Genomic DNA, 25744 nt, shown 5'->3' with positions numbered 1-25744 from the left:
AGTGTTAATGTTGATGGAGTTGGTGGTGGTGATGATGATGATGATGATGATGATGATGATGATGATAGTGTTAATGTTGGTGGAGTTGGTGGTGATGATGATGTTGGTGATTATGATGATGTTGGTGATTATGATGATGTTGGTGATGATGGTGATGATGATGATGATGATAGTGTTAATGTTGATGGAGTTGGTGGTGGTGATGATGATGATGATGATGATGATGATAGTGTTAATGTTGGTGGAGTTGGTGGTGATGATGATGTTGGTGATGATGATGATGAGGATAGTGTTAATGTTGGTGGAGTTGGTGGTGATGATGATGATGATGATGATGATGATGATGATGATGATGATGATGATGATGATAGTGTTAATGTTGATGGAGTTGGTGGTGATGATGATGTTGGTGATGAAGTGATAATGATGCAGTGTATTATAATGATGATGGGGATGTTGGTGACGATTATTGTGATGGTGATGATGTTGGTGATGGTGATGATGTTGGTGATATAATTATGACGATGGTTTATGATGATTTAGATGGTGATGATTATTATGATGGTGATCATTATCATAAAGTTGTTGGTCATGATGATGAGGGTTTATGATGTTGATGGCTGTTTCTGTTATTGTTGATATTGCTGTGTGTTCAGAGGAGGCCAGAGAGGATCTGCTGAGTTTGAAGGCTCTGCTGGAGGTTTGGCCTCTCCTCATCAGGTGTTCTGATCACACTCTGGCTGATGTTCAGCTCTGGCTCCAGCAGTCTCTGGGTCTCCAGCGTCTGATGGTGGATCCACACTTCACTGTAGATCCATCTGGAGTCATGCTCATCCACTGGGAGCAGAGATCACCGTTTCAGGCTGTGCTGAGCATCTACTGCAGGTCTTAAACAGCACATAATACACTTATAAACACTGCACATAAACATAATCATAAATATAAACACAATACTGGATGTTAGAGCTATTTTAAACCTACACATAACATTTCCAAGTGGTATCTATACAGTTGGAGTCTGAATTATTATCCCCCATATGTTTGTCCCTCAATTTCTGTTTAACGGAGATGATATTTCTCAACACATTTCTAATCATAATAGTGTTAATAACTCATCTCTAATAACTGATTTATTTTCTCTTTGTCATGATGACAGCACAAAATATTAGACTAGATATTCTTCAAGACACTAGTATTCAGCTTAAAGTGACATTTAAAGGCTTCACTAGGGTAATTAGGGTAATTAGGCAAGTCATTGTATATCAGTGGTTTGTTCTGGAGACAATCCAACACTAATATTGCTGAAGGGGCGAATAATATTGACCTTAACATGAGTTTAAAACAATTAAAACTGCTTTTATTCTAGCCGAAATAAAACAAATGAGACTTTCTCCAGAAGAAAACACAGTATGAAGTGCTGTTTTCCTCCACAGGAATGAGCTGCCTGTGCTGCACTTCTTGCAGGCTCTGTGTGACTTCCTGCCAGCGTCTCATGATGTTCGCCTGCTGAAGAGTGTGAGTTTTTAATATATATTTTTTTCTTTTAATTAAATTTTCTTTCATTGTTAAATGAATTTAACATGATATCCGAGCAGAAGTAAAAAGTTAAATAGAACCAAAATCATAATGTGCCAAGAGTCAGGATGGTCCATAGGTTGGAGGAGAGTCCTTACCCCAGGTGGAGGAGTTCAAGTATCTTGGGGTTTTGTTCAGGAGTGGATGGAGCGTGAGATTGTAGCGGCAGCAGTAATGCAGTTCATGTACCAGTCTGTTGGGGTAAAGAAGGAGCTGAGCCAAAAGACAAAGCTCTTGACTTACTGGTCAATCTACATTCCTACTCTCACGGTCATAAGATTTGGATCTCAGATTCAAATATTTTCCTTTGCAGGGTGGCAGGGCGCACCCTTATAGATAGGGTGAGGAGCTCTGTCACCCAGGAGGAGCTCGGAGTAGAGCCGCTGCTCCTCCACATCCAGAGAAGTCAGCTGAAGTGGCTCAGTTATCTGTTTCGGATGCCTACCTAGGGAGGTGTTCCAGGCATGTCCCACCAGCAGGAGGCCTCGGGGAAGACTCAGGACAAGCTGGAGGGACTATGTGTCTCAGCTGGCCTGGGAACGCCTCGGGTACCCCCTGGAAGTGTCTGGGGAGAGGAAAGTCTGGGGTTGTCTGCTAAGACTGATGAATAATAATAAAATAAAATAAAACATTAAAATAATACTATATCACAAATTAATTTATATTCAGGGGATCGGGTCAATCCTTATATGTTAACAAAACTTTTGCGAGGCAGTTTTTAGTTTTTAAAGTTTTATGGATTGACATAAAATTCTGAAATCATTTTAAAATGCTGTGAAACCAAGAGAAACTTTAACAAATCTAAATGTTTGTATATAAATGGCAAGTGGGATCAGGAGAGTTGAACAAAATGAATAATATAATTGTAGGAAATATACATTGTATTGTCCACAAGGTGTCAGTACGAGAGTATATAACTGTGGCTGCGTCCGAAACCGCCTACTACTCAGTAGGGTACTGCATCTGAATTTAAACGCATTACTCGGCCATTAGAAAAGTACATTCTATACAGTATGAACGTGAAAAGTATGAATGGAATTCCGACGTACTACATCTGCCATTTTGTCATGGTCACGTGACCTACTTGCATTAATTGCGTCACTTTCATGAACTCCCATTCATGAATTGCTCGCGAGGCATCATGGGATAGCGCAGCATGCATGGGATGCGCACTCTAGAATCTCGCCGGAAGTAGTAAGTCATCCGTGTGCTCGCATACTGATTTTCGAATTCTATGAATTCGGACATGCTACTCGGCTGAGTCGGCTCGCATACTGATTTTAGTGTACTATATAGTATGGAAGTATGCGGTTTTAGACACAGCCTGTGGCTTGACTGCATGGAGGAAGAGAGTGTTGGTAGGAAGCACACAGTTTTTGACCGTATCGCAACTCAACGTAACATAACAACTTAAGATAACAGAGAAGTGTGCATATAGATTAAGGAAAAGTGATGAAGGAATTCTGTTGATTGGAAAATGAAGACATTTTTATTTGCATCTGTTTTGCCTACGGACTCTGACTTTTTTACGTGTAAAAAAACTTGCTTGCTCTGCCAACAATAGCGGCAATGGAACGCCGCTACAATAATGCAATAGATCAGGCGAGCATGTATGAAAGACAAAGATTTTATTTTCGAGACCAGGCGTGTTTATACAGAATATATAAACTATTCAAATAAAATATTTCATTAAAACTAGAAACATTAGACAAGATTTTCACTAAGAGCACGCAGATAGATGTTTTTAATAATTAATTGCATTTGATATTTTAGAAATAAACACAAGCATTTTTTAAATAAATGTATAGTTTAAGGTTTATAAGTTATAGTTTAAAAATATAAAAATAATTTTAAGTGATCTATTGTGTTGAAGTGGAAATAAATGATCTAATGTTTTTAATGTCATTTCATTTGTACACTCACCGGCCACTTTATTAGGCACACCTGTCCAACTGCTTGTTAACACAAATGTCTAATCAGCCAATCACATGGCAGCAGCTCAATGCATTTAGGCATGTAGACATGGTCAAGACGATCTCCAGTTCAAAGTGAGCATCAGAATGGGAAAGAAAGGGGATTTAAGAGACTTTGAAAGTGGCATGGTTGTTGCTGCCAGACGGGCTGCTCTGAGTATTTCAGAAACTGCTGATCTACTGGGATTTTCACGCACAACCATCTCTAGGCTTCACAGAGAATGCTCCGACAAAGAGGAAATATCCAGTGAGCGGCAGTTCTGTGGGCGCAAATGCCTTGTTGATGCCAGAGGTCAGAGGAGAATGGCCAGACTGGTTCCAGCTGATAGAAAGGCAACAGTAACTCAAATAAGCACTCGTTACAACCGAGCTCTGCAGAAGAGCATCTCTGAACACACAACACGTGCAACCTTGAGGCGGATGGGCTACAGCAGCAGAAGAGCACACCGGGTGCCGCTCCTGTCAGCTAAGAACAGGAAACTGAGGCTACAATTCACACAGACTCACCAAAACTGGACAATAGAAGATTGGAGAAACGTTGCTGCTCTGATGAGTCTCCATTTCTGCTCACACATTCGGATGATCGGCTCACAATTTGGCCTCAACAACATGAAAGCATGGATCCATCCTGCCTTGTATCAGCGGTTCAGGCTGCTGGTCGGGGGGGTCGGGTCAGAATTTGGCCTCAACAACATGAAAGCATGGATCATCCTGCCTTGTATCAGCGGTTCAGGCTGGTGGTGGTGGTGTAATGGTGTGGGGGAGATTTTCTTTGGGTCCATTAGTACCAATTGAGCATCAACGCCACAGCCTACCTGAGTATTGCTGCTGACCATGTCCATCCCTTTATGAGCACAGTGTCTCCATCTTCTGATGGCTACTTCCAGCAGGATAACGCACCATGTCATAAAGCTCAATCATCTCAGACTGGTGTCTTGAACATGACAATGAGTTCACTGTACTCAAATGGCCTCCACAGTCACCAGAGCTCAATCCAGAAGAGCAGCTTTGGGATGTGGTGGAACGGGAGATTGGCATCATGGATGTGCAGCCGACAAATCTGCTGCAACTGTGTGATGCTATCATGTCAACATGGAGCAAAATCTCTGAGGAATATTTCCAGTAGCTTGTTGAATCCACGCCACGAAGGATTAAGGCAGTTCTAAGGGCAAAAGGGAGTCCAACACAGTACCAGTAAGTTGTACCTAATAAAGTGGCCGGCAAGTATATATATATATATATATATATATATATATATATATATATATATATATATATATATATATATATATATATATATATATATATATATATATATATATGCATACTTAATCTCTTTTTGAATTATGAAGTTGTTATTGTCATGGAGTATGTTTTATCTGTAATGATCTTGCCGTGAAGTTGCTGAAAATAGAGCAAATATTTCAACAGTCAACATATTGCACAGAAATGAAATCTCTCTGTGTTTGCTGTAATCTGCAGAGCGTGAGATCAGCTGGAGGTTTGGCTGAGAGTCTGCAGACTGAGATCAACACTATAAATCAGGGTGTGGCTTCAGTTCTCCAGCGGCCAGATGAGGAGGAGCTACACACACATGGGGAGGAGTCAGGGGAGGAGTCACAGGGTAAAGTCTAGAAGAGATACAGATGCGTATATACCTACATCAATTTAGTATCTTGTTATGACACTGCAAAACAATAATTCATATTTTTACATTAGTGTGAGGGTAGGGGTATACGTTAATAAAATAGCTAGTTTAATGGGTAATTTACTAAATAATGTGAATGACACTCTGTATAATTACTGTTTTTGCAGTACTGATGGTTGAGTTTAGGATTGGGGTGGGGGTAGATGTTAATGAAATACGATTAATAGGTATTTAATAAATAATATGAATAATACTTTGTATAATTACTGTTTTTTCATTACTGTGATGGTTATGTTCAGGGTTGGCGTAGGTGTTAATAAAAAACAATTAACCGGTAATTTAATAAATAATATAAATATTTCTTGTTAAATTTTGTCTGCGACTCTATCCCTTCTAGGTACAACCGAGTCACAGAGGCTGCACAGGCTGAGGGAGGCGTGGTTGAGGGAGAAAGGGCGGAGCTATGACAGGCTCCGCCCCCTGCTGGACTCCACAGAGTACAGCAGACTCACAGAGCAGCTCATTCACACACAGATGAAGACGGATGAAGAGGCTCTGATGGAGGTAAACTGCACACAACAACCAATCCTGGTTTTGTTTTTTGTAAATCACTAATTAGAGGTAGAGGGAGAGTGTTATCATTAATAATACTTATAGTAATTACATTTTTTATTTTATTATTCGCACTATTTAGTTTGTTGTCGTAGCATTTTTATGTTATTTATATTATTATTATTTTATTTTAAAAAGTTTTCGAATTTTAGACTTAAGAAGTTTTAGACTTTGGATTTTCTTCTAATATGTTTGGTTATTTTATTAGTTTTATTTATTTACAATAATGCAGTTGTTTGTACGCAGTTTACTTTATTTTCAGGGTTAGTTTTAAAACTTAAATGGAAATTTGAACTACTGCAGAAGCAACTAGTGTAATTTGAAGTTTTCGTTAAAAAAGAAAAAAATAACGACTTTATTTGATACTTTTAAAAAAACGCAATGTAACATGTAAATGCAAAAGTAATTATAACAAAAAAGGTTAAATACAAAATATTACATTTAGTTCTTAATTAGTTATGAAATTTATTTATATGGGTGGCACTGTGGTCTCATGGCAAGAATGTCGCTGGTTCGAGTCCCAGCTGGATCAGTTGGTTTTTCTGTGTGGAGTTTGCATGTTCTCCCCGTGATGGCGTGGATTTCCTCTGGGTGCTCCGGTTTCCCCCACAGTACAAATACATGCGCTATAGGGGAATTGATTAACTAAATTGGCCGTAGTGTATGAGTGAGTGTGTCAATGAGTGTGTATGGGTGTTTCCCAATACTGGGTTGCAGCTGGAAGGGCATCTGCTGTGTAAAACAAATGCTGGAATAGTTGGTGGTTCATTTTGCTGTGGCGACCCCTGATGATTAAAGGGACTAAGCTGAAAAAAATAATGAATGAATATATTTATTTCTGAAATATTAAATAAATCAGATTATCACTGTACAGTGAAAAGAAAAAAAACACACGCACAGGGCTGATGAATGCTTGATTCTGATTGGCTAATGAGGTGTGATCTTATTTTTTGAGATAAAGTAGTAGCTCTGGCAAGTGTTGAGTAAACATATATAATTTTTTCGCATTTATTTAAAATATAGTTATTAATTCATTGTTGTTTTTTGGTAATTATTTGACAAAAATGAGAACTGAAAAGCTTTAGAACACCCCCCCCCCCCACACACACACACACACACACACACACACATACACACAAATTTTAACAAATTTAAAATGAGGATAATTGAAGTTACGCTCTATTTTAATTGTTCCTTTAAAACGGTCCTTTAAAGTACAGAACGCATCACCTGCTGATTAAATAAATACAATAAGGCATTAATACAATGCACAATAATCAGATTATTATGAAAAAAAGAGCCGTGCAGATAAACTTGAATTGAGCTGAATGTCTCTTTATATTTTCTACAGGTGGCGAATGAAAGTCTGAAGTGGTCGATCTGAATCCACAGCAGAAGAGCGTTTTCTGCAGATCCTCTTTCACTTTTCCACAGGAATCAGTTCATCTGTCAACAGTTCTGCTGGAAAACTGTTTATAAATATAAACTCTAACCTTAAACGTGTGGCATCAGTGAGATTATTTTAATGTGATAAAATAAGCTCATTCTGCTCACAAATGCTGAAAAAAGGGTGAAAATTGTGGGATTTTATTGTAATATAAAATAACCGTTGTCCTATTGAATGTAGTTTCAAATGTAAAGAGGAAACAAAGCACTCACATTATCTTGTACATTGGATTCCACTTTAATAAATATTTATTAAACAAATCCAATTGATGGAGCCATTTAGCAGAAAACGGCATGTTTTTTTCTTATAATTATTTTTTAGGGGTTTTCACCTTTATTTTATAGAACAGTAGAGAGTATTAACAGGAAAGCATGGGGAGCAGATAGTGGGGAAGGATCTGCATAGGACTGCAAAGCGGTAATTGAACTTGGATGGCCATGAGCACCAGAGTACATGTGTCGACGCACTAACCACTACACCACCAACGCAGACAGAAAACGACGTGTTTTACTCTAGATTTTAGAGCTAGGGTGCCATCATCTTGGAATATCGCTGTGTCTGAAATCACGGGGTTGGTTCTGTTCCCTCAACTGAACAGAAACAGTGGAAGTAAAGGACTAAACATGGAGACTGAACAGCCTAATTAAACTCAATATGTGAAGTTGTGGACGTGGAGCTGCTGCAAATACAAGCATCAGATGTGTGTCTAATATAAATACATTTATTTATTCTATTTTTCTTGTTTCCCTTTTTAATAACCGATCATTTGATGCGCTTTGCTCCACTCTCTGTATTACGCTGCCTGTCTGGGTTTGCAGCAGCTGCCTTGGTTTGACTTTGTGCCTAATAAACTGGCCTTATTTTGCCAGCACCCCTGGTGTATTGTCTGTCCATTACAAAATGGAGGAAGAAACTAAACCATGAGCTGTGTACTGAAGTTCCTGTCGAGCTCTGTCAAAGTCTCATACATCAGTAGTCTTTTCTGATCCTTCCTTTAACAATGACTTGCCCATTGTAAGTGTGTGGATTGCTGAAGCACTCCTTTCCCGAACACTTCCAATGATATCCAGGTAAGCACAGCGTCCTCATAAATCATGATGACTTAAGGATCTGTCTTTGCTGCTTTGTTCGTGGGCGGGGCTGCAGGTTTCAATTTTCCTGGGTTTGCATGTGCAACAATTGGGCGGGGCTCATGTTTCGTAGCCACGTCACGCCGATACGCCTAAAGACTCGTTAACAAGACGATTCATTCAAACCACTATGAGTCGACTCTTTTATAGATGAATCAATAGTTTTAAAAACTGTCCACTTTCAGATAGTTCACTTCACTTACAGCTGTGTTACACACTACATGGAAGGTCATTTTCAAAAACACATAATATGGCCTCTTTTACATGTAAAACGGGATCATGAAAGAAACATTCTAAAAGCAACTCATGTAAACACCTCAATCTTATTATTGCCTTAATTAGATTAAAGCAAATGATTCCATTACTGATGTCCATGTAAACGTAGACATTGTGCGTGACTCATCATTGCAGAAAGGCTTGAAAAACTCCACAACAAATACATTGAATAATCATTGGGAAAGTTCTTACTGTAGTTTTTCTCACAAACGTTATACGAGTTCTGCTTCCTTCATGTTTGTCACTGTGCTGTTTATCTGATGCAGCCGAGGCGGAGGCTGAGGCGCACCGACAGGCAGGTGGGAATGGTGGGTGGGGAGAACCAGCTGATTTGCATTTAAGGCGCAGCCCACAAAAACAGCTACAGGGTGTTCAGAGCAGAAGATCCAACATTCTGAAAGGTATAATATATAATCTGAGGGATGTTTGAGCTGAAACAGACTCATTCTGGAGACACAAAAGACGCATCTTACATCTTGAAAAAGGGGGTAAAGTAGGCGCTCTTTAAGAGGTCTCACTATTTATTTATTCTGAGTGATTGTTTTGGAATTTCCTATTAGAATAAACATAACTTGAATGAAGTTTCCAGAAAATTCCTAATTTGAAAAGGTCAATATTTTCTTTTGAATATTTCTAGTGATTTGAGCTGAAGATTAAAGCTGAATGTTTTTAATGTCAGAGATGATGCAGAAAATGTTTGATGATCTGCTGTTTCAGTCTGATAATCAGCCCCGTGCTGAGAGGAGTGTGTGTGTGTGTGTCTGTTTATTCTGTCTGTCTTTCTATTAGTGAGTCAGCATGTGTATCTGTTTGATGTGTGGTGTGAGTATGTGTGTGTCTGGTGTGTGAGTGTATGTCTTTCTGGTGTGTTTTGAATGTTTGAATCTGTCTGATGTGTGTTTTGAGTGTGTGTCTGTGTGTCAAACTGCGTTCGTCACTATCTGGTTTGTTTTGGGTGTGTATAGTGTCTTTCGAATGTGTTTTTCTTGAGTGTGTGTGTCTGTCTGATGTGTGCTGTGCGTATGTTTGTGTGTGTGTGTGTGTGTGTGTGTGAGCATGTGTGTGACTGGTTTAGTTTGAGTGTTTGTGTCTTTCTGGTGTGAATGAATGTGTGTGTGTGTGAGTGTTTGTTTCAGACTGTCTTGTGTATTTTGTGTGTGTGTGTGTGTGTGTGTGTGTTTGTTTCAGACTGAAGCTCCTCTGACGAATCTTCAACAATCATCTCTTCAAGTGTCCTCACTGTTACCATGGAGACCAGCATCACCGTCCGGCTGCAGCCTGAGATCAGTCAGTGATGAGCACACATACACATACACATACACACACACACACACACACACACACACACACACGTGGTTTTTAAAATCTAACTATCTATGTATCTATCTATCTATACACCCACGCGTGATGCTTGATTCTGATTGGCTGGTGGTCACTCTATGGTGTTTGGTTATTGTCAGATAAAGGCACAGCTAAAGTAGTTCCGGCAGGTTTGAGCGCATTACAGCTTCATATCACTCCGCTGAATGATTAGAGCTATTTCACATCTACAACAGTCAGAAATCACATCAGAACACAACAGAAGGAGGAGGAGGAGATGTGGAGGACACTAGTGATGCACACAGGAGACGCTTGAGGAAGGCTGAAGCATGTTTTCCACTGTTGGTTTTATTATTTTCTGTCCTCTTTTAAAATTAAAGTAGTAAGTGACATCAGTTTGGGGTGAAATCACAGCAGTGGTGAATATGTTCTGACCAGCGCAGCACTGAGCGTCTTCAGACTGTAGTTATTGCGTCAGTTTCTCTCTGAGCTTCAGGATGATGCAACACTGTCACATCTGAGCCAATCTAGACTTTATTTGCAGCTTCTGCCAAGTGTACACTAGCTAGTATGGATCGGTTAACCCCTGCAGATGTCAATATACACATTATTACAGTGATGCCACGTCTGTTCAACATGTTTTTAAAGCAACTTTAAAAACGATCATTCATTCATTCATTCATTCATTCATTTTTCTTCGACTCAGTCCCTTATTCATCAGGGGTCGCCACAGCAGAATGAATCGCCAACTACTCCAGCATATGTTTTACACAGCAGATGCCCTTCCAGCTACACATCAGTACTAGGAAACACACACACACACACATACACACACACACACACACTATGGCCAATGTAGTTCATCGATTCCCCTATAGCGCATGTGTTTAGACTGTGGGGGAAACTAGAGCACCCGCAGGAAACCCACGCCAACACAGTGAGAACATGCAAACTCCACACAGAAATGCCAACTGATCCAGCCAGGACTCGCACCAGCAACCTTCTTGCTGTGAGGCAACAGTGCTAACCACTGAGCTTAACCACTTAGATGTTCATCAACACAATCATATTTACAACAAATTATTTCAACCAATTCTAATAATGATGAATTCTGATTATTCATGATGAATTAAATGTTTTTTACAAACAAATTGGGTGATCCTGATACAAATGTTACAAATTTAAAAAAATGATTTGAATATTGAATATTTATCATATATTACCATCCTAATAGTGATATATCCTAATATATACACACACATTTATTTAATTTTATATATATAAATATATATATATATATATACACGTGTGTGTGTGTGTGTACTGTTTAATTTTAGTAAATATAGAATTTCTGAACTCTTGAAGTACACTCTTGAAGTACACAATTTAAATAAATCATGTATAAATCATGTAATACAAAATCATGGCACTTTTTTGGCAACGTATTGTATGCAAAACAAAAAATAAGCTCTAAATGACGTTTTTATTTAGATTTGGAGGGAAAAAAAGTTGGGACAGTATGGAAAACACGAATAAAACTTTATTTTTTAAATGTACTCTGACTTGTATTCCATTGCAGACAATACAGCAAACATTTCATGTGCACTGAAAGGGATGAAGTGTTTCAGGTCTAATTTTGTCCCATTCTTCCTGCAAACAAGTCTAAAGATGGGCAACAGTATGGGGTTGCCACACATTTTTTATTGGAGACAGGTCAGGACTGCAGGCAGGCCAGTCCAGTCCTGTATCCTCTTCCTCCACAGCAGGACTCTGTAATGTGTGCTGAATGTGGTTTTGCATTGTCTGAAATAAGCAAGGGCGTCCCTGGAGAAGAAGGCAGCATATTGTGCTTCAACAATATGGCGTCTGAATGACAGGAAAAAATGTTTATTTACAAATGAAATGAAGTTGACCAGTAAAAAAACACCAAATATTTTGTGTTCAAATTGTCTGCAATCAAATACAAGTCGAAGTAAATCATTGTGTGTGTGTGTGTGTGTGTGTGTGTGTGTGTGTGTGTGTGTGTGTGTGTGTGTGTGTGTGTGTGTGTGTGTGTGTGTGTGTGTGTGTGTGTGTGTGTGTGTGTGTGTGTGTGTGTGTGTGTGTGTGTGTGTGTGTGTATGTATGTATGTATATATATATATATATATATATATATGTATATATATAGACATACATACACACACACACACACACACACACACACACAAATAATACATTTCATTTATATATACCAACTTTATTTAACATACTACATTTGTCAAATAATATAACACTTGATTTGATTTGTAGGTGAAATGTAACACTGAGTTTAGTGAGATTCACTAGTATAGATCTACAATATAATTCATTCAGTGTGTTTGTGCACTAAAATGTGCTGTTGTGTCTATAAAGAGAAGAAAATCTACTCCATTCAATAAAAACAATCAAGTTTCGAAAAACAATCGTAAAAAAAACAGCATCTGTCATATGAAACCTTTCACAAAAAATAGCTACACCATCAAATATTAAAATACAGCCACGTTAAATCGAGCCGATGCCGTTTCCGTCCACAGTGTGCGCAGTTTATCCCTGACTGAAAATAATCCAGGTGAAAGTCAGCAGATAAATGACGTAATCTCTAGTCTTTCCTTGCGCTCTCGTGTCTGATGATCTTATACGTGATCCAGTAAAAAACGTTGAAGATCAAGAACGCCAGTGGGAACGCGGCGCGTGATATGGTGTCGATTCGTTTGGCTCGATCCACAAACTTCTTGCGGTTTGTTTCTGTGTTTTTCAGGATGGACGGCTGCTGGATTTGGTTCACCTGTGTGTTTTTGACCACGGCGCCATCTTTTACGCAGGTCGTTGTGTTGTAGCTGGAAAAATGCAAACGTCCGTCCTGTAAATCCTCCTCCTGTGTTAACACAAATTAAGACGGCGAAAGTTTACAATCTTACAGTTTTAGGATACAATACACATTTAAGCTCTGAGTTGAAAGGATTTTAAGAAAACATTTTTATTTAGTAAATTGCAAAGTTATAAGCAATCACACAATTCTAAATTTTTTACCTTTAGCAATTGTGAGTTTACCGTTTCACAATTCACATTATAACATAGTAATTCTGAGTTTAACATATCATGATTCTGACTTTAATGTCTCGGAGTTCTGAGTTTAATGCCTCAACTCTGAGTTTAACGTCTCAGTGTTCTGAGTTTAACGTTTCGTAAATTATGAGTTTAACAGCTCACAATTCTGATTTTAACGTTTTGCAATTCTAAATTTAACGTCTCACAATTCGGAATTTAATGCTTCACAATTCTAGTTTTAACGTTTTGCACTTCTGAGTTTAACATTCTGTAGTAATTCTGATTTTAATGTTTTTTTAATTCTGAGTAACATTTTGCAATTCTACGTTTAACATAGTAATTATCTGAAAGTGACATATTTAGTTTTAATTATTTTAAATATTTAATTATTTTAAATGTTTAATGATTTTTATGTTTAACATCTCGCAATTTTGATTTTAACATCTTGCAATTCTGAGTTTAACATTTGCAATTTTAAGTTTAACCTTTCATAATTCTGAGTTTAAACTTTTGCAATTCTGAGTTTAACCTTTCGCAATTCTGAGTTTAACCTTTCGCAATTCTGAGTTTAACGTTTTGCAATTCTGAGTTTAACGTCTCGCTATTCTGAGTTTAACATAGTAAATTTGGTTTTAATGTCTAGCAATTTTGATTTTAACGTCTTGCAATTCTGAGTTTAACATCTTACAGTTCGGAGTTTAATGTTTTTTAATTTTGATTTTAACATCTTGCAATTCTGAGTTTAACATTTGCAATTTTAAGTTTAACCTTTCATAATTCTGAGTTTAAACTTTTGCAATTCTGAGTTTAACCTTTCGCAATTCTGAGTTTAACCTTTCGCAATTCTGAGTTAAACCTTTCGATGATTCTGAGTTTAACCTTTCGCAATTCTGGGTTTAACGTTTTGCAATTCTGAGTTTAACGTCTCGCTATTCTGAGTTTAACATAGTAAATTTGGTTTTAATGTCTAGCAATTTTGATTTTAACGTCTTGCAATTCTGAATTTAATGTCTTGCGATTCTGAGTTTAATGTCTCGCAATTCTGAGTTTAAAATAGTAATTCTGGTTTTAATGTCCAGGATTTACCATCTTGCAATTTTGATTTTAACGTCTCACAATTATGATTTTAATGACTTATGATTCTGGGTTTAACGATTCACAATTCTAAGTTTAACGTCTGCCAATTCTGAGTTTTACGTCTCGCAATTCTGAGTTTAACGATTCACGATTCTAAGTTTAACGTCTCACAACTCTTAATGTTTCACAATTGCAAGTTTGTCTCACAATTCTGAGTTCAACTACTCGCAATTCAAAGTGTAACATCTCACAATTCTAAGTTTAACGACTCGCGATTCTAAGCTTAACGTCTCGCATATCTTGGTTTAATGTCTTGCAATTCTGAGCTTAATGTCTCGCAATTCTGAGTTTTTCGTCTCGCAATTCTGAGTTTAACGTTTTGCAACCCTGATGTTACCAAAGTAATTCAGATTTTAATCTCTCACAATTCTTAGTTTAAGGTCTTGCAGTTCTGAGATTAAAATAGTAATTTTGGTTTTAACGTTTCGCAATTCTGAGTTTGACTCGCAGTTCTGAATTTAATGTCTTGCTATTCTAAGTTTAACGTTGTTATTCTGGTTTTAATGTTTCACAATTTTGAGTTTAACATCTCTTAATTCTGAGTTAAACATATCCCAATTCTGAGTTTAACGTCTCACATTTCTGAGTTTAACGTCTCGCAATTCTGATTTTAACATGGTAATTCTGAGTTTAACACTTCACAATACTGAGTTTAACGTCTCGCAATTTTAAACTTATCGTATCACAATTCTGAGTTCAACAACATCATTCCGTGTTTATAAATTCAGCATTGCTTGATTTTAAAGTCAGAATTGTGAGATGAAAAATGGTATTTTATCCAAAAGAATTTCATATTCTTAATGTTTTATTTCTTTTGCAGGAACAGGATTTCATAAAGAAACACTTTGTATTACTGAGCTGTAAAAATCAAAGCATGAGGCATGAAAACAGTCTGAGGGCTGATTATTTTCATTCAATTAATGCAGTTTATTTACGCCTGGAGCTGCGGTTTTCTCTTTATTCTTCTTTGTCTCAGGTGTCGAGTCTGTAAGGCCTTCAGCCACAAATGTGTCTTGCAGATGCTCTAGAAAGGTCATCTTTTGCAAAATGATGATAATCCTTGAACTATTGTTTCACTTTAATGCCATATTTAAGTTTAATTTGCTGAAAACATGGTGCAATATTTATTTTGTATTATTATTATAAAATGTAACAATTTAAATTAAATCATATTGAAAATTAAACAGTTTTAAAATAAATGCACATACAAACTCTGCATAAAAGGTATTTAAACAACAATAATAATATTATTATATAGTTTTCGCATTATATAATCATATTTTATTTGATGATGTGATATGTCATATGATGGAATTGTATTATTCATAATATGTGGTTATTTTATGATGGTTTTAAAGTTGGTTGTTAATTTTTATTTGGTGAATTATTCCGTTAATTTTTTCCCTTTGAAGATTTATTTTAGCTATCATTTAATATTTTAATATTTATTTCAAGATATGAGCAGTTCCTAGTTACATTTTTATTAACAAAAAATGTTTCATTCATATAGAAATTAGTAATTGCATTTCATTATCTTAACATATTTAATATTTTACATTTATGTTTATCTTGATATAGTGCACATATAATGTTTATGCATATTTTAAATGTATTTTCTATCATGAAAAAACATGACATTTCCGATATTTTTCCATGATGTCTTTAGTTAAATTTTTACTAAATTATTATTTGTTGAATTATTAATTAAATGCTATTTTTGTCCCTTTAGAGATTCATTTCAGCTCAAAACTTAAAATTATAATAAGAAAAATATATTATAATTTAATGCATGTAGAAATAACTAATTGCATTACACTATGATGCCATCATTTTTTTTTACATTTGTTTATTTTTTATAGTGTATATACTATATAATAACTATATTATTAATAAGTATACAATTATATACTATATACATACTACTATGTATATTTGTTACGTACATTTTTTCAATAAATGTTTTATATTTTAAAACTAAATTTTATCTAAATTATTATTTGTTGAATAATTCATGTAATGTTATTTTTGCCCCTCTGGAGATAAATTTCAGCTCATAACAAGGAGTTTCTTTTTTTAATTGTATCAATAAATGTAAACAATATATTTTTATTTAATATTATTGTTTTATATTTAATCAACATTATACATTTTATTTAATGATATTTTTATATTTATTTTAGTACTTAGTATGATTTTTATATTCATTTATTATATTTATTTTAAATTTATTTTATAATTAAAAGTCTAAAAATTTATTTTAAAAAAAATTACATTTTTAAAAGTTTTTCTATATATTATATTTAATAATTAAAATATATTTAATATAATATATACAGTTGAAGTCAGAATTATTAGCCCCCCTTTTGATGTTTTTTTTTCTTTTTTAAATATTTCCCAAATGAACAGATTCAGGAAATGTTCACAGTATGTCTGATAATATTTGTTCTTCTGGAGAAAGTCTTTATTTGTTTTATTCCGGCCTGAATAAAAGCAGTTTCAATTTTTTTTATTAACCATTTTGGAGTGATTTATAAAGGGGGTCAATATTATTAGCTTCTTTAAGCTATATATATGTTTTCGATAGTCTACAGAACAAACCATCATTATACAATAACTTGCCTAATTACCCTAACCTGCCTAGTTAACCTAATAAACCTAGTTAATCATTTAAATGTCACTTTAAGCTGAATACTAGTGTCTTGACGAATATCTAGCCTAATATTATGTGCTGTCATCATGACAAAGATAAAATAAATCAGTTATTAGAGATGAGTTATTAACACTAATATGATCAGAAATGTGTTGAAATAATCTGCTCTCCGTTAAACAGAAATTGTGAAAAAAATAAACGGGGGCGAATAATTCTGACTTCAATTGTATCTATATAATGCATATAGAAATTAGTATTTGCATTAGATTATTATACAACATATTTAGTTTACATTTAATATGATCTTATAGCGCATATGAATGCATCTCTAAGTGCTGATTTGTGGAATTACTCCTTTAATGTTATTTTGGTCCCTCTGGATATTAATTTCAGCTGTAAGTATGCTCGTTTCTTCATGTTAGTGAGTAAACAGACGCTCTGGACGTCCTGCAGTAAACAGCGGATTATCAAGCGTTTGATGGAGTGATTTATAATTGACTCTGTGTTAATGCTCTCTTCGATAGCGCTGATCATTCTATCCAAAGACTATAATTTGTTTTGAGCGTCTGAGCGGGAAATAATTGTGTCCTCAGTCGTCTGGAGGATTTCAGCTTCCGGCCTAAAAACTCAACACAGCGTCACAGAGGTGCAGTTTGAGAGTCTGTCAGTGATTCAGTGTGTTTTTAATGTTTCTGCACCTTTTGAGTTCGTCTTTGTCTTCGTTTCAAGCGCAGAAACTCTTTCTGTTGTCTGGAGACAAAGTTTACTCCGGCGTATTCAAGAAGAGCAGCGAAGACGAACAGCAAACACACCGCCATCCAGATGTCTATAGCCTTCACATAGGAGACCTGAAACACACAGAGAGACAGGTGAGCTGAATACACTTTCTTTTTTTTTTTTTTTTTTGGTGAATGTTTATTTCAGAAATTTCATTAACCCCTTTACACACACACACACACACACACACACACACATATATATATATATATATATATATATATATATATATATATATATATATATATATATATATATATATATATATATATACACACATTTACACAACAGTTCTGTCTGGTTCTCAAATCTGATTAGCTGATAGCCGTGAGCTATTTAAGCAATATCAGCACCCGTACAGCCTCTTTACTCTTTGTGTATTACTCCAACCCACATACAGTCAGCAACAAGCAGAGAAGTGCTACAGTTTGACAAATATTATTGCTGTTACACAAAAAATGTAGTTTTCAGGCTTTTCAGTTGAGATTGTAGTTGTTTAGATTGCAACTATGCAGTTTATTCATAAGGATAGTGCCTATTTTAAATATTTACAATTATTGAGAGAGCTCATCGGCGGCCATTCGCCTGCATTAGTGTAGTAGACCAAAGACGGTTGATGTTTTCTATCCACAAGATGGCGATAGAACCGAATAATAAGCCCTTACGCTTAGAAGATATAACAGTCTGATTTCTAACTACAGCTGGTCAAATCATTATTAAACTGGTAAGCAATACCTGTCAACACTCCCGTTTTTCATGGGAGTATCCATCCCGTTTTTTTATTTCTTCCGGAAAACTCCTGTAATATCACCCACCCCCCTCTTTGGTACAGTCTGCAAACACCCCCTGGTTGCCAACTTTGGTACAGTATCCAATCGCAGCGGCCGCCCAAAACCCGGTGCTCCTATCCCGGTTCTCAACAGCGTTAATCACCCCCGAACACCCCTTCCTCCCGGTCTCCCGGATTTTCAGAGACATGTTGGCAGGTATGCTGGTGAGTGATATTCTAAGTCGATCTCGCTCTTTTGTATGTTGTAGTGCTGTATTTATACCGATTTGCTCAAATATCAGGAATGTGTGTTGTGTTGGCAGAAAGAAAGAAGCACAGTCCGCATGCGTTTACTGTTTTTCCTTATCGCAAACACAACAGCAGTCTGGTAATGATTGCGCTGCTTTTGACGGGATTAATTATTGTGAAATCCCGATTGCAACAGAGAAATACTGTAGACTATAACACTGTGAGAAGATATCTCTATAGACTGATGGCATTTCATGTCATGTTTAGCCTTATAATCTTAAAAAGTGAGCAAAATCAGCTGTTTTATCATCACTTTAGACATTACGATATAGAGTCATGCGAACACCAGCTCTAAAGTGACGTTGGTGAATTAATAATGGCTGTTCCAACAACAGCTGCAGATGTAAATGAATGGCGGAAGAAAGTAGTTCCTCATACAAAAGGGTTTTTATACTCTCTCTGTTTAATTTTTCTTATTTATAAACACGATTGTGCCGTCAAACTGTTGTATAAACGCAATATCACACGAGTAGCAGTGAGATATGGCTGTTTATCAGCACTGGTGGGACACTAAGGCACTCAGCCTGCAGCCTAGTGCCAACGCACGCCTCCAACCAGTGCTGATAAACAGCCATATCTCACTGCTACTCGTGTGATATTGCTCATAAATATCGTCTGTTAACTCACTAACGTTAAGAAACGGAGCGAACGTGCTACCCACTGCACCACCACACTGTCAATATAAAATCATAAATAATAAAAAATTGTAATTGGACGTATTTAGTCGAATCGTTGATCTGTAAATTAACTTTTTTAAATGGAACAATTACTTTTAGTATTTTTTTTAGGTTTTATTTAATTATAATTGATTGTTTTAAAAGTAATTTAAAAAATATGTATTTATTTTGTATAAAACAGTTTGATATTGTGATTTTTTTATTGTAACACATTTTTTATGTTTATTTTTTATTTAAGGCTTTTTAAAACATATATACTTAGTATTTTAATTAAAGTAATGAAAAACAATTTAATTAGTCAAAAAATGGCTTTGAAATTGATGTTTGAACCAACTCTTCATGTTTATTCATTCATTCATTTTCCTTCAGCTTAGTCCCTTTATTCATCAGGGGTCGCCTCAGTGGAATGAACCGCCAACTATTCCAGCATATGTTTTACAAAGCGGATGCCCTTCCAGCTGCAACCCAGTGCTGGGAAACATCCATACACACTCATTTACACACACACTCATACACTTCGACCAATTTAGTTCATCAATTCCCCTATACCGCATGTGTTTGGACAGTGGAGGAAACCAGAGCACCCAGAGGAAACCCACGCCAACACGGGGAGAACATGCAAACTCCACACAGAAACTCCAACTGGCATAGCTGGGACTTAAACCAGCAACCTTCCTGCTGTGAGGCCACAGTGCTGAGCCGCCGTGTCCCTCACTTCACGTTTATATTAGCGGCTAATATTTATTATATTGCAGGTGATTGTATTGGTTTAACTGAGAGCAGTGTGTGATTTGCATACGGAGTCACATGACGTGGAGTCTGGAGAAGCAGAAGCTCATCAGGAGACGAGAGCTTTCATTGAAGCTCCTGCAATAAAACAGGATTATGGGATTATTGGCTGTCTAGTAATGAGCGCTTTCATTTCCAAATAATATCAGATTAACATAATGACACCAGCAACATCTGAGGCTCAAATGAGTTAAAGACAGGTTACACACATCTGAGTCGAGATTACAGACGGAGGATGCTTTGTTTTTTTTATTTTTAAGTAGCATATTTTTCTTTAAATAATATCACGATACAATTTTTCTACATTTACATTTAGTCATTTAGCAGATGCTTTTATCCAAAGCGACTTACAAATGAAGACAAGGAAGCAATTTACACAACTATAAGAGCAACAATGAATAAGTGCTGTAGGCAAGTTTCAGGTCTGTAAAGTGTTATGCTGCGTTCATGCCAGACGCGGAACGCGCGTCAAGCGCGAGTGATTTACAGGTTAAGTCAATGCAAACGCCCGAATAGACATCCTGCGGTGCGATACTAGCGAATGGTGCGGCGTGAATGACGCAAATTGCACGAATGGCGCGGGGCGAATTGAGCGTTTGCGCGTTTGACGCGCTTAGCGAGTGTTTCGCGCGAATCTCTTGATTTCAAAAATCTGAACTTCAGCTTACATTCGCGCCGCGTTAACCATTCAGAAGCTTGCTCTTGTGGGGGCGTGATTGTGACGTAGAACCTGTTGTCGGTGTTCCGAGGGAAATCCTTCAGCCTTCACCGACGACAGTTCATCAAACTCGGCTTGGCTCAGTCAGAAGCACCGCTGAAAGTCTCCGTCATCCAGGTTTAGTTTCTGGAGGAGTTTATGAGCTCACAGAGCTGGATGCACCTCTGAAAGCATGTAGTGGACTCAGACACGACCCTAAACAGATCGACACTGTTTTTCAGTCTTCATAAAGCACATAAACTGTTATTTTCTTCGTAAAAGCCATGTTAGCCATTTAGCTATGAAGCTAGAGTCTTCGGGTAGACAGAAGCCCTGCCCATCATGTGAATCCGCGTCTGTTCTGATGTCAATTTGACACGCGAATGAAGCAGGGTTTGACGCGTGTATGAAGCGAGTAAACTCAAATGTTCACGCGGCTATTTACGCGCGAATAGTGTGATTTATCTGCGCGTGTGAACACAGCATAAGAAACAAAACGTTAGTTATTATTATTATTATTATTATTATTATTATTATTGTAGTTAGTGGAGGAGTCAGATATTGTTGCATATTAGTAAGGAAAGTGGAGACTAAATAGTTGAGTTTTTAGTGGTTTCTTGAAGACAGCGAGTGACTCTGCCGTTCTGATGCAGTTAGGGAGTTCATTCCACCAACTGGGCAGATTGAATGCGAGAGTTCGGGAAAGTGATTTCTTCCCTCTTTGGGATGGAACCACGAGGCGACGTTCATTCACAGAACGCAAGTTTCTGGAGGGCACATACATCTGCAGAAGTGAGAGCAGATAAGAAGGAGCAAAGCCAGAAGTCGCTTTGTAAGCAAACATCAGAGCTTTGAATTTGATGCGAGCAGCAACTGGCAGCCAGTGCAAACGGATGAGCAGCGGAGTGACATGTGCTCTTTTAGGTTCATTAAAGACCACTCGTGCTGCTGCGTTCTGAAGCAGCTGAAGAGGTTTGATAGAGTTAGCTGGAAGCCCGGCTAGTAGAGAGTTGCAATAGTCCAGTCTGGAGAGAACAAGAGCTTGAACAAGGAGTTGAGCTACATGTTCAGATAGGAAGGGTCGGATCTTTCTGATGTTATAGAGTGCGAATCTGCAAGATCGAGCAGTTCTGGAAATGTGGTCAGAGAAGTTTAGTTGGTCATCAATCGTTAATCCAAGGCTTTTCACCATTTTGGAAGCAGTAATGGTTGCCCCGTCCATCTGAATTGAATAGTTATGATGTAGAGTCGGGTTGGCAGAAACTTCAAGCATTTCTGTTTTCGCGAGGTTCAGCTGAAGATGATGATCTTTCATCCAGTGTGAAATGTCTGACAGGCAGGCTGAGATACGAGCTGGAACTGAGGGATCATCAGGATGAAAAGAGAGGTATAGCTGGGTATCATCAGCATAGCAGTGGTAGGAGAATCCATGTTTTTGGATGACTGATCCTAAAGATGTTGTGTAAATGGAGAAGAGAAGTGGCCCAAGAACAGAGCCCTGTGGTACCCCAGTGTTTAGATGCTGTAGGTTGGATACCTTTCCCCTCCAAGACACCCTGAATGACCTGTTAGAGAGGTAAGATCTGAACCTCTGAATAACAGTGCCTGCAACGCCCAGTGACTCGAGCGTAGATAGCAGGATCTGGTGGTTGACAGTGTCAAAAGCAGCTGACAAGTCCAGCAAAATGAGGACTGATGATTTAGAGTCTGCTTTAGCCAGTCTGAGATCCTCCACGACCGAGAGCAGGGCAGTCTCAGTTGAGTGGCCTTTCTTAAAGCCGGATTGCTTGTTGTCCATGAGATTGTTTTGAGTAAGAAAGTCCAGGACTTGATTGAACACTACTTTCTCCATAATCTTGGCCATGAAAGGAAGCAGGGATACTGGATTTCTACTTTCATTTCAAATATGACCAGTCATTTTTGTATTATGTATCATGTTTTGTTTAATAATCTGGTTATGAAGGCTAGATTGTTTGCACTGGTTTATTTTCAACCTTTTTTATACAGACTATTTATTGCATTCAGCTCCATGATAGATTTAGTGATATATATATATATATATATATAGTAAATAACCTAAATATTTACAGACCTTTAATAAAATAATTATCATCATTAATCCTGCCACCCTAAAGCTAACAAAAAAAAAGTTAAAGAACTATTTTATTGAATATTTATAAAATGATTTTTAGGATTATAATATATAAATATATAGTTGAAGTTGAATTATTCGCCTATGTCACGATGGGCTTACAAAATAAAAGAGATATCCAAGTGCAGCGATAGAAGTTTTAATAATAAATAAGGGGACAGGCCAGGTTCAAAATCGAACAGAGACAAAAGTACAACCCAATAAACCAAAGTGTATCAACAAAGTTAGAACAGGATTTCAAAAATATGATCATAACATAAAACAAAGTGAACAAACAAACAAACCAAAACGATGAGTCCGTGAGCAGACTAGGTACAGATAAGAGCCGGACAAAACAAACCAGAATCGGGTGAACAGGGAGCACGAGCAAACAGCAAAAATCCAAAGGCAAACTAAACACAACATAACAAGACTTATAAACACAACAATAATTAGACAATGACAGACAGCTGGAAACAATTAGTGATTACGTGAACTACAAAGCAGGAACAAACCAAAACATAACTAGTGTCCAGAAAACCACAAGATGGCACTACAGCAGACATGACAGCCCCCTTCGAATTTTTTTCTTCTTTTTCAAATATTTCCCAAATGATGTTGAACAGATTCAGGAAATATTCACAGTATGTCTAATAATATTTGTTCTTCTGGAGAAAGTCTTATTTGTTTTATTTCGGCTAGACAACATTTTAGGGACAAAATTATCAGCCCCTTTAAGCTATATGTTTTCGATAATCTACAGAACAAACCATCATCATACAATAACTTGCCTAATTACCCTAACCTGCCTAGTTAACCTGATTATGAAGTCTTTAAATGTCACTTTAAGCTGAACACTAGTGTCTTGAAGAATATCTAGTCTAATATTATTTACTGTCATCATGACAAAGATAAAATAAATCAGTTTTTAGAGATGAGTTATTAAACTATTATGATCAGAAATGTGCTGAAGAAAATCTGCTCTCTGTTAATAAGAAATTGGGGAAATGAACAAGCAGTCTAATAATTCAAACTTCAACTGTACATATAAAAAGATTGAACAAAAGGACTTTTGTTCAGTCTTTTTGGATTAAAGTGCTTTTTTGAAAATGCTTCAAACCTCACTCCTCTGACCTCTAAAGGTGCTCTAGGGACAGACGCTAGAGGCCATGGTCTTTAGCCTACTTGTTAGCGCAACTGACTCCCCTGCGGAAAGTCGCCGGTTCGATCCCAGCTCCAGACGGGTTGGGTGGTGTACGACCGGCAGGGTTACACAAGTACACAATAAATAAATAGTCACCATGCACTCACACATGCAATGCGCATTTTTTATCCCAGTGTCAACCGAAACCAACTAGACTGAGACGCTGGGAAGAAAACTCAACGCTGCAGACTGAACAAACATAAACACCGGGACAAAAGCGCACTTCTTAAGCACGCCCAGACCTCACGCACCTGAATCAAGTGTCGCTCATACAGAAGACACACAATGACTGATAATGAGTGCTCGGTCAGAGAAAACTCAAGCTGAGCACGAAACTGGACAAGACAGGACTAGTATCTGGACAAAACCAACAATTAACAAGACCAGAGTGGCAGAATCCTGACAGTTGTATTGTATTGTTATTGTTTTGTTTGTAATGGTTGACCTCTGACCTTTGGCAGTGATGCGCGTGACCCAGAGCTCTGGGTTGTCATGGTGAGGACAGTAGTGATGCCCAGAGCCACTCGAGCCGGAGCCGCGTCCATGTTGATCCAGAAGGAAACCCAGGACAGGATGACGATCAGCAGACTCGGGATGTACATCTGGATCAGGTAATAACCCATCTGCCGCTCCAGGTGGAACTTCACCTCGATACAGGTGAACTTACCTGCATGACAATAAAAAAAAAAAAATTATTAAAAAATAAATATATGAGCAATTCTTATAAAGTTTTTTACAGTACTTTAGAAATCTTCAGAAATGTCTCTGTCAGTGTTTTCAAACTATTATATTTGATTTACCAAAGTCACACAAGTGCCAATTTCACATCAGTCACATCCGTAACGAAGCTTTTCCCTCATAAATGCAAACATGTTAAATAAAGTAAAATCAGTCATGTTTGTTCTATAGTAAGCCGACTCTTATCCTGTTGATTATTATTGTTTCTTTTGGGTTGTGCAGTTTAAAGGGCCATGAAACCCCCCGTTTAAGCAGGGTGTTTTCACACCTCTTTGAGTCTGCTTTGTGGACTCATGGGTGTGCTAGTCTATAAAGGAGGTGTGTTAAGGCAAATTGTTGGAGCGCTGCTATTTTGAGGAACTGAAATAGACCAACAGCACCATTGACCAACTAAAAGCTGCTCTGAAGTCCAGCAGAGCGCGTTAGTTATGCACCTATGCAGATCCAAACACTTACACACTGCTGAATACACACAGCAACACACACATATCTTTACAGATGAAAACAATTAAAGAATTAAAATATTACAAACATGATTATTTTCTACATCAATATAAACAGCACTGCCTCCATGCCTTCTTCACCTCGAGGGGGCTTCTTCAGTGTATTCATGATGATCTGCATCTGTATAATGTGATTATTATTAGCATTATTATGATTATATGCTGATTTATATTTGCTTTAATAAACACAAGTGTAGATTTGTCCAGCTGTGGGGTTTTGGAGACGTCTGCATCAGCATATGGGATATAAGAGCAGGACGTGTGTTTGGATATAACTCAGTTTCCTGAGCTTACTTCATTATTATTGTTCATT

The 25744-nt window shown here is 37.2% G+C and overlaps 2 protein-coding genes across 3 annotated transcripts in view; one reads left to right on the top strand and one right to left on the bottom strand.

Moving 5' to 3' along the window:
• Positions 1-8126, top strand: part of fancb (FA complementation group B) — a 49491-nt gene extending 41365 nt beyond the window's left edge. The window contains exons 8-12 of the mRNA NM_001423658.2: positions 657-885; positions 1434-1515; positions 5031-5172; positions 5594-5760; positions 7160-8126. Of these exons, the coding sequence (NP_001410587.2) occupies positions 657-885; positions 1434-1515; positions 5031-5172; positions 5594-5760; positions 7160-7192 (653 nt within the window). The 3' untranslated portion in view covers positions 7193-8126. The remainder of the gene's footprint in view (positions 1-656; positions 886-1433; positions 1516-5030; positions 5173-5593; positions 5761-7159) is intronic.
• A 3319-nt stretch (positions 8127-11445) lies between these two features.
• glra2 (glycine receptor, alpha 2) overlaps positions 11446-25744 on the bottom strand; it is a 56857-nt gene continuing 42558 nt past the window's right edge. Inside the window, exons 7-9 of one of the 2 annotated variants that reach the window (XM_087267139.1) lie at positions 24643-24857; positions 17536-17685; positions 11446-12874 (exon numbers count right to left, since the gene is read on the bottom strand). In XM_087267139.1, coding sequence (XP_087123265.1) covers positions 12602-12874; positions 17536-17685; positions 24643-24857 — 638 coding nt within the window. In that variant the 3' untranslated portion in view covers positions 11446-12601. 2 annotated transcript variants of the gene reach the window in all.

Source organism: Danio rerio, chromosome 9, assembly GCF_052040795.2.
Source record: "Danio rerio strain M-AB ecotype USA chromosome 9, GRCz13ab, whole genome shotgun sequence".
In the NCBI taxonomy this organism is placed as follows: domain Eukaryota; kingdom Metazoa; phylum Chordata; class Actinopteri; order Cypriniformes; family Danionidae; genus Danio; species Danio rerio.
The sequence above is the reverse complement of the archived record's forward strand: the minus strand, read 5'-3'. Positions and strand labels throughout refer to the sequence as shown.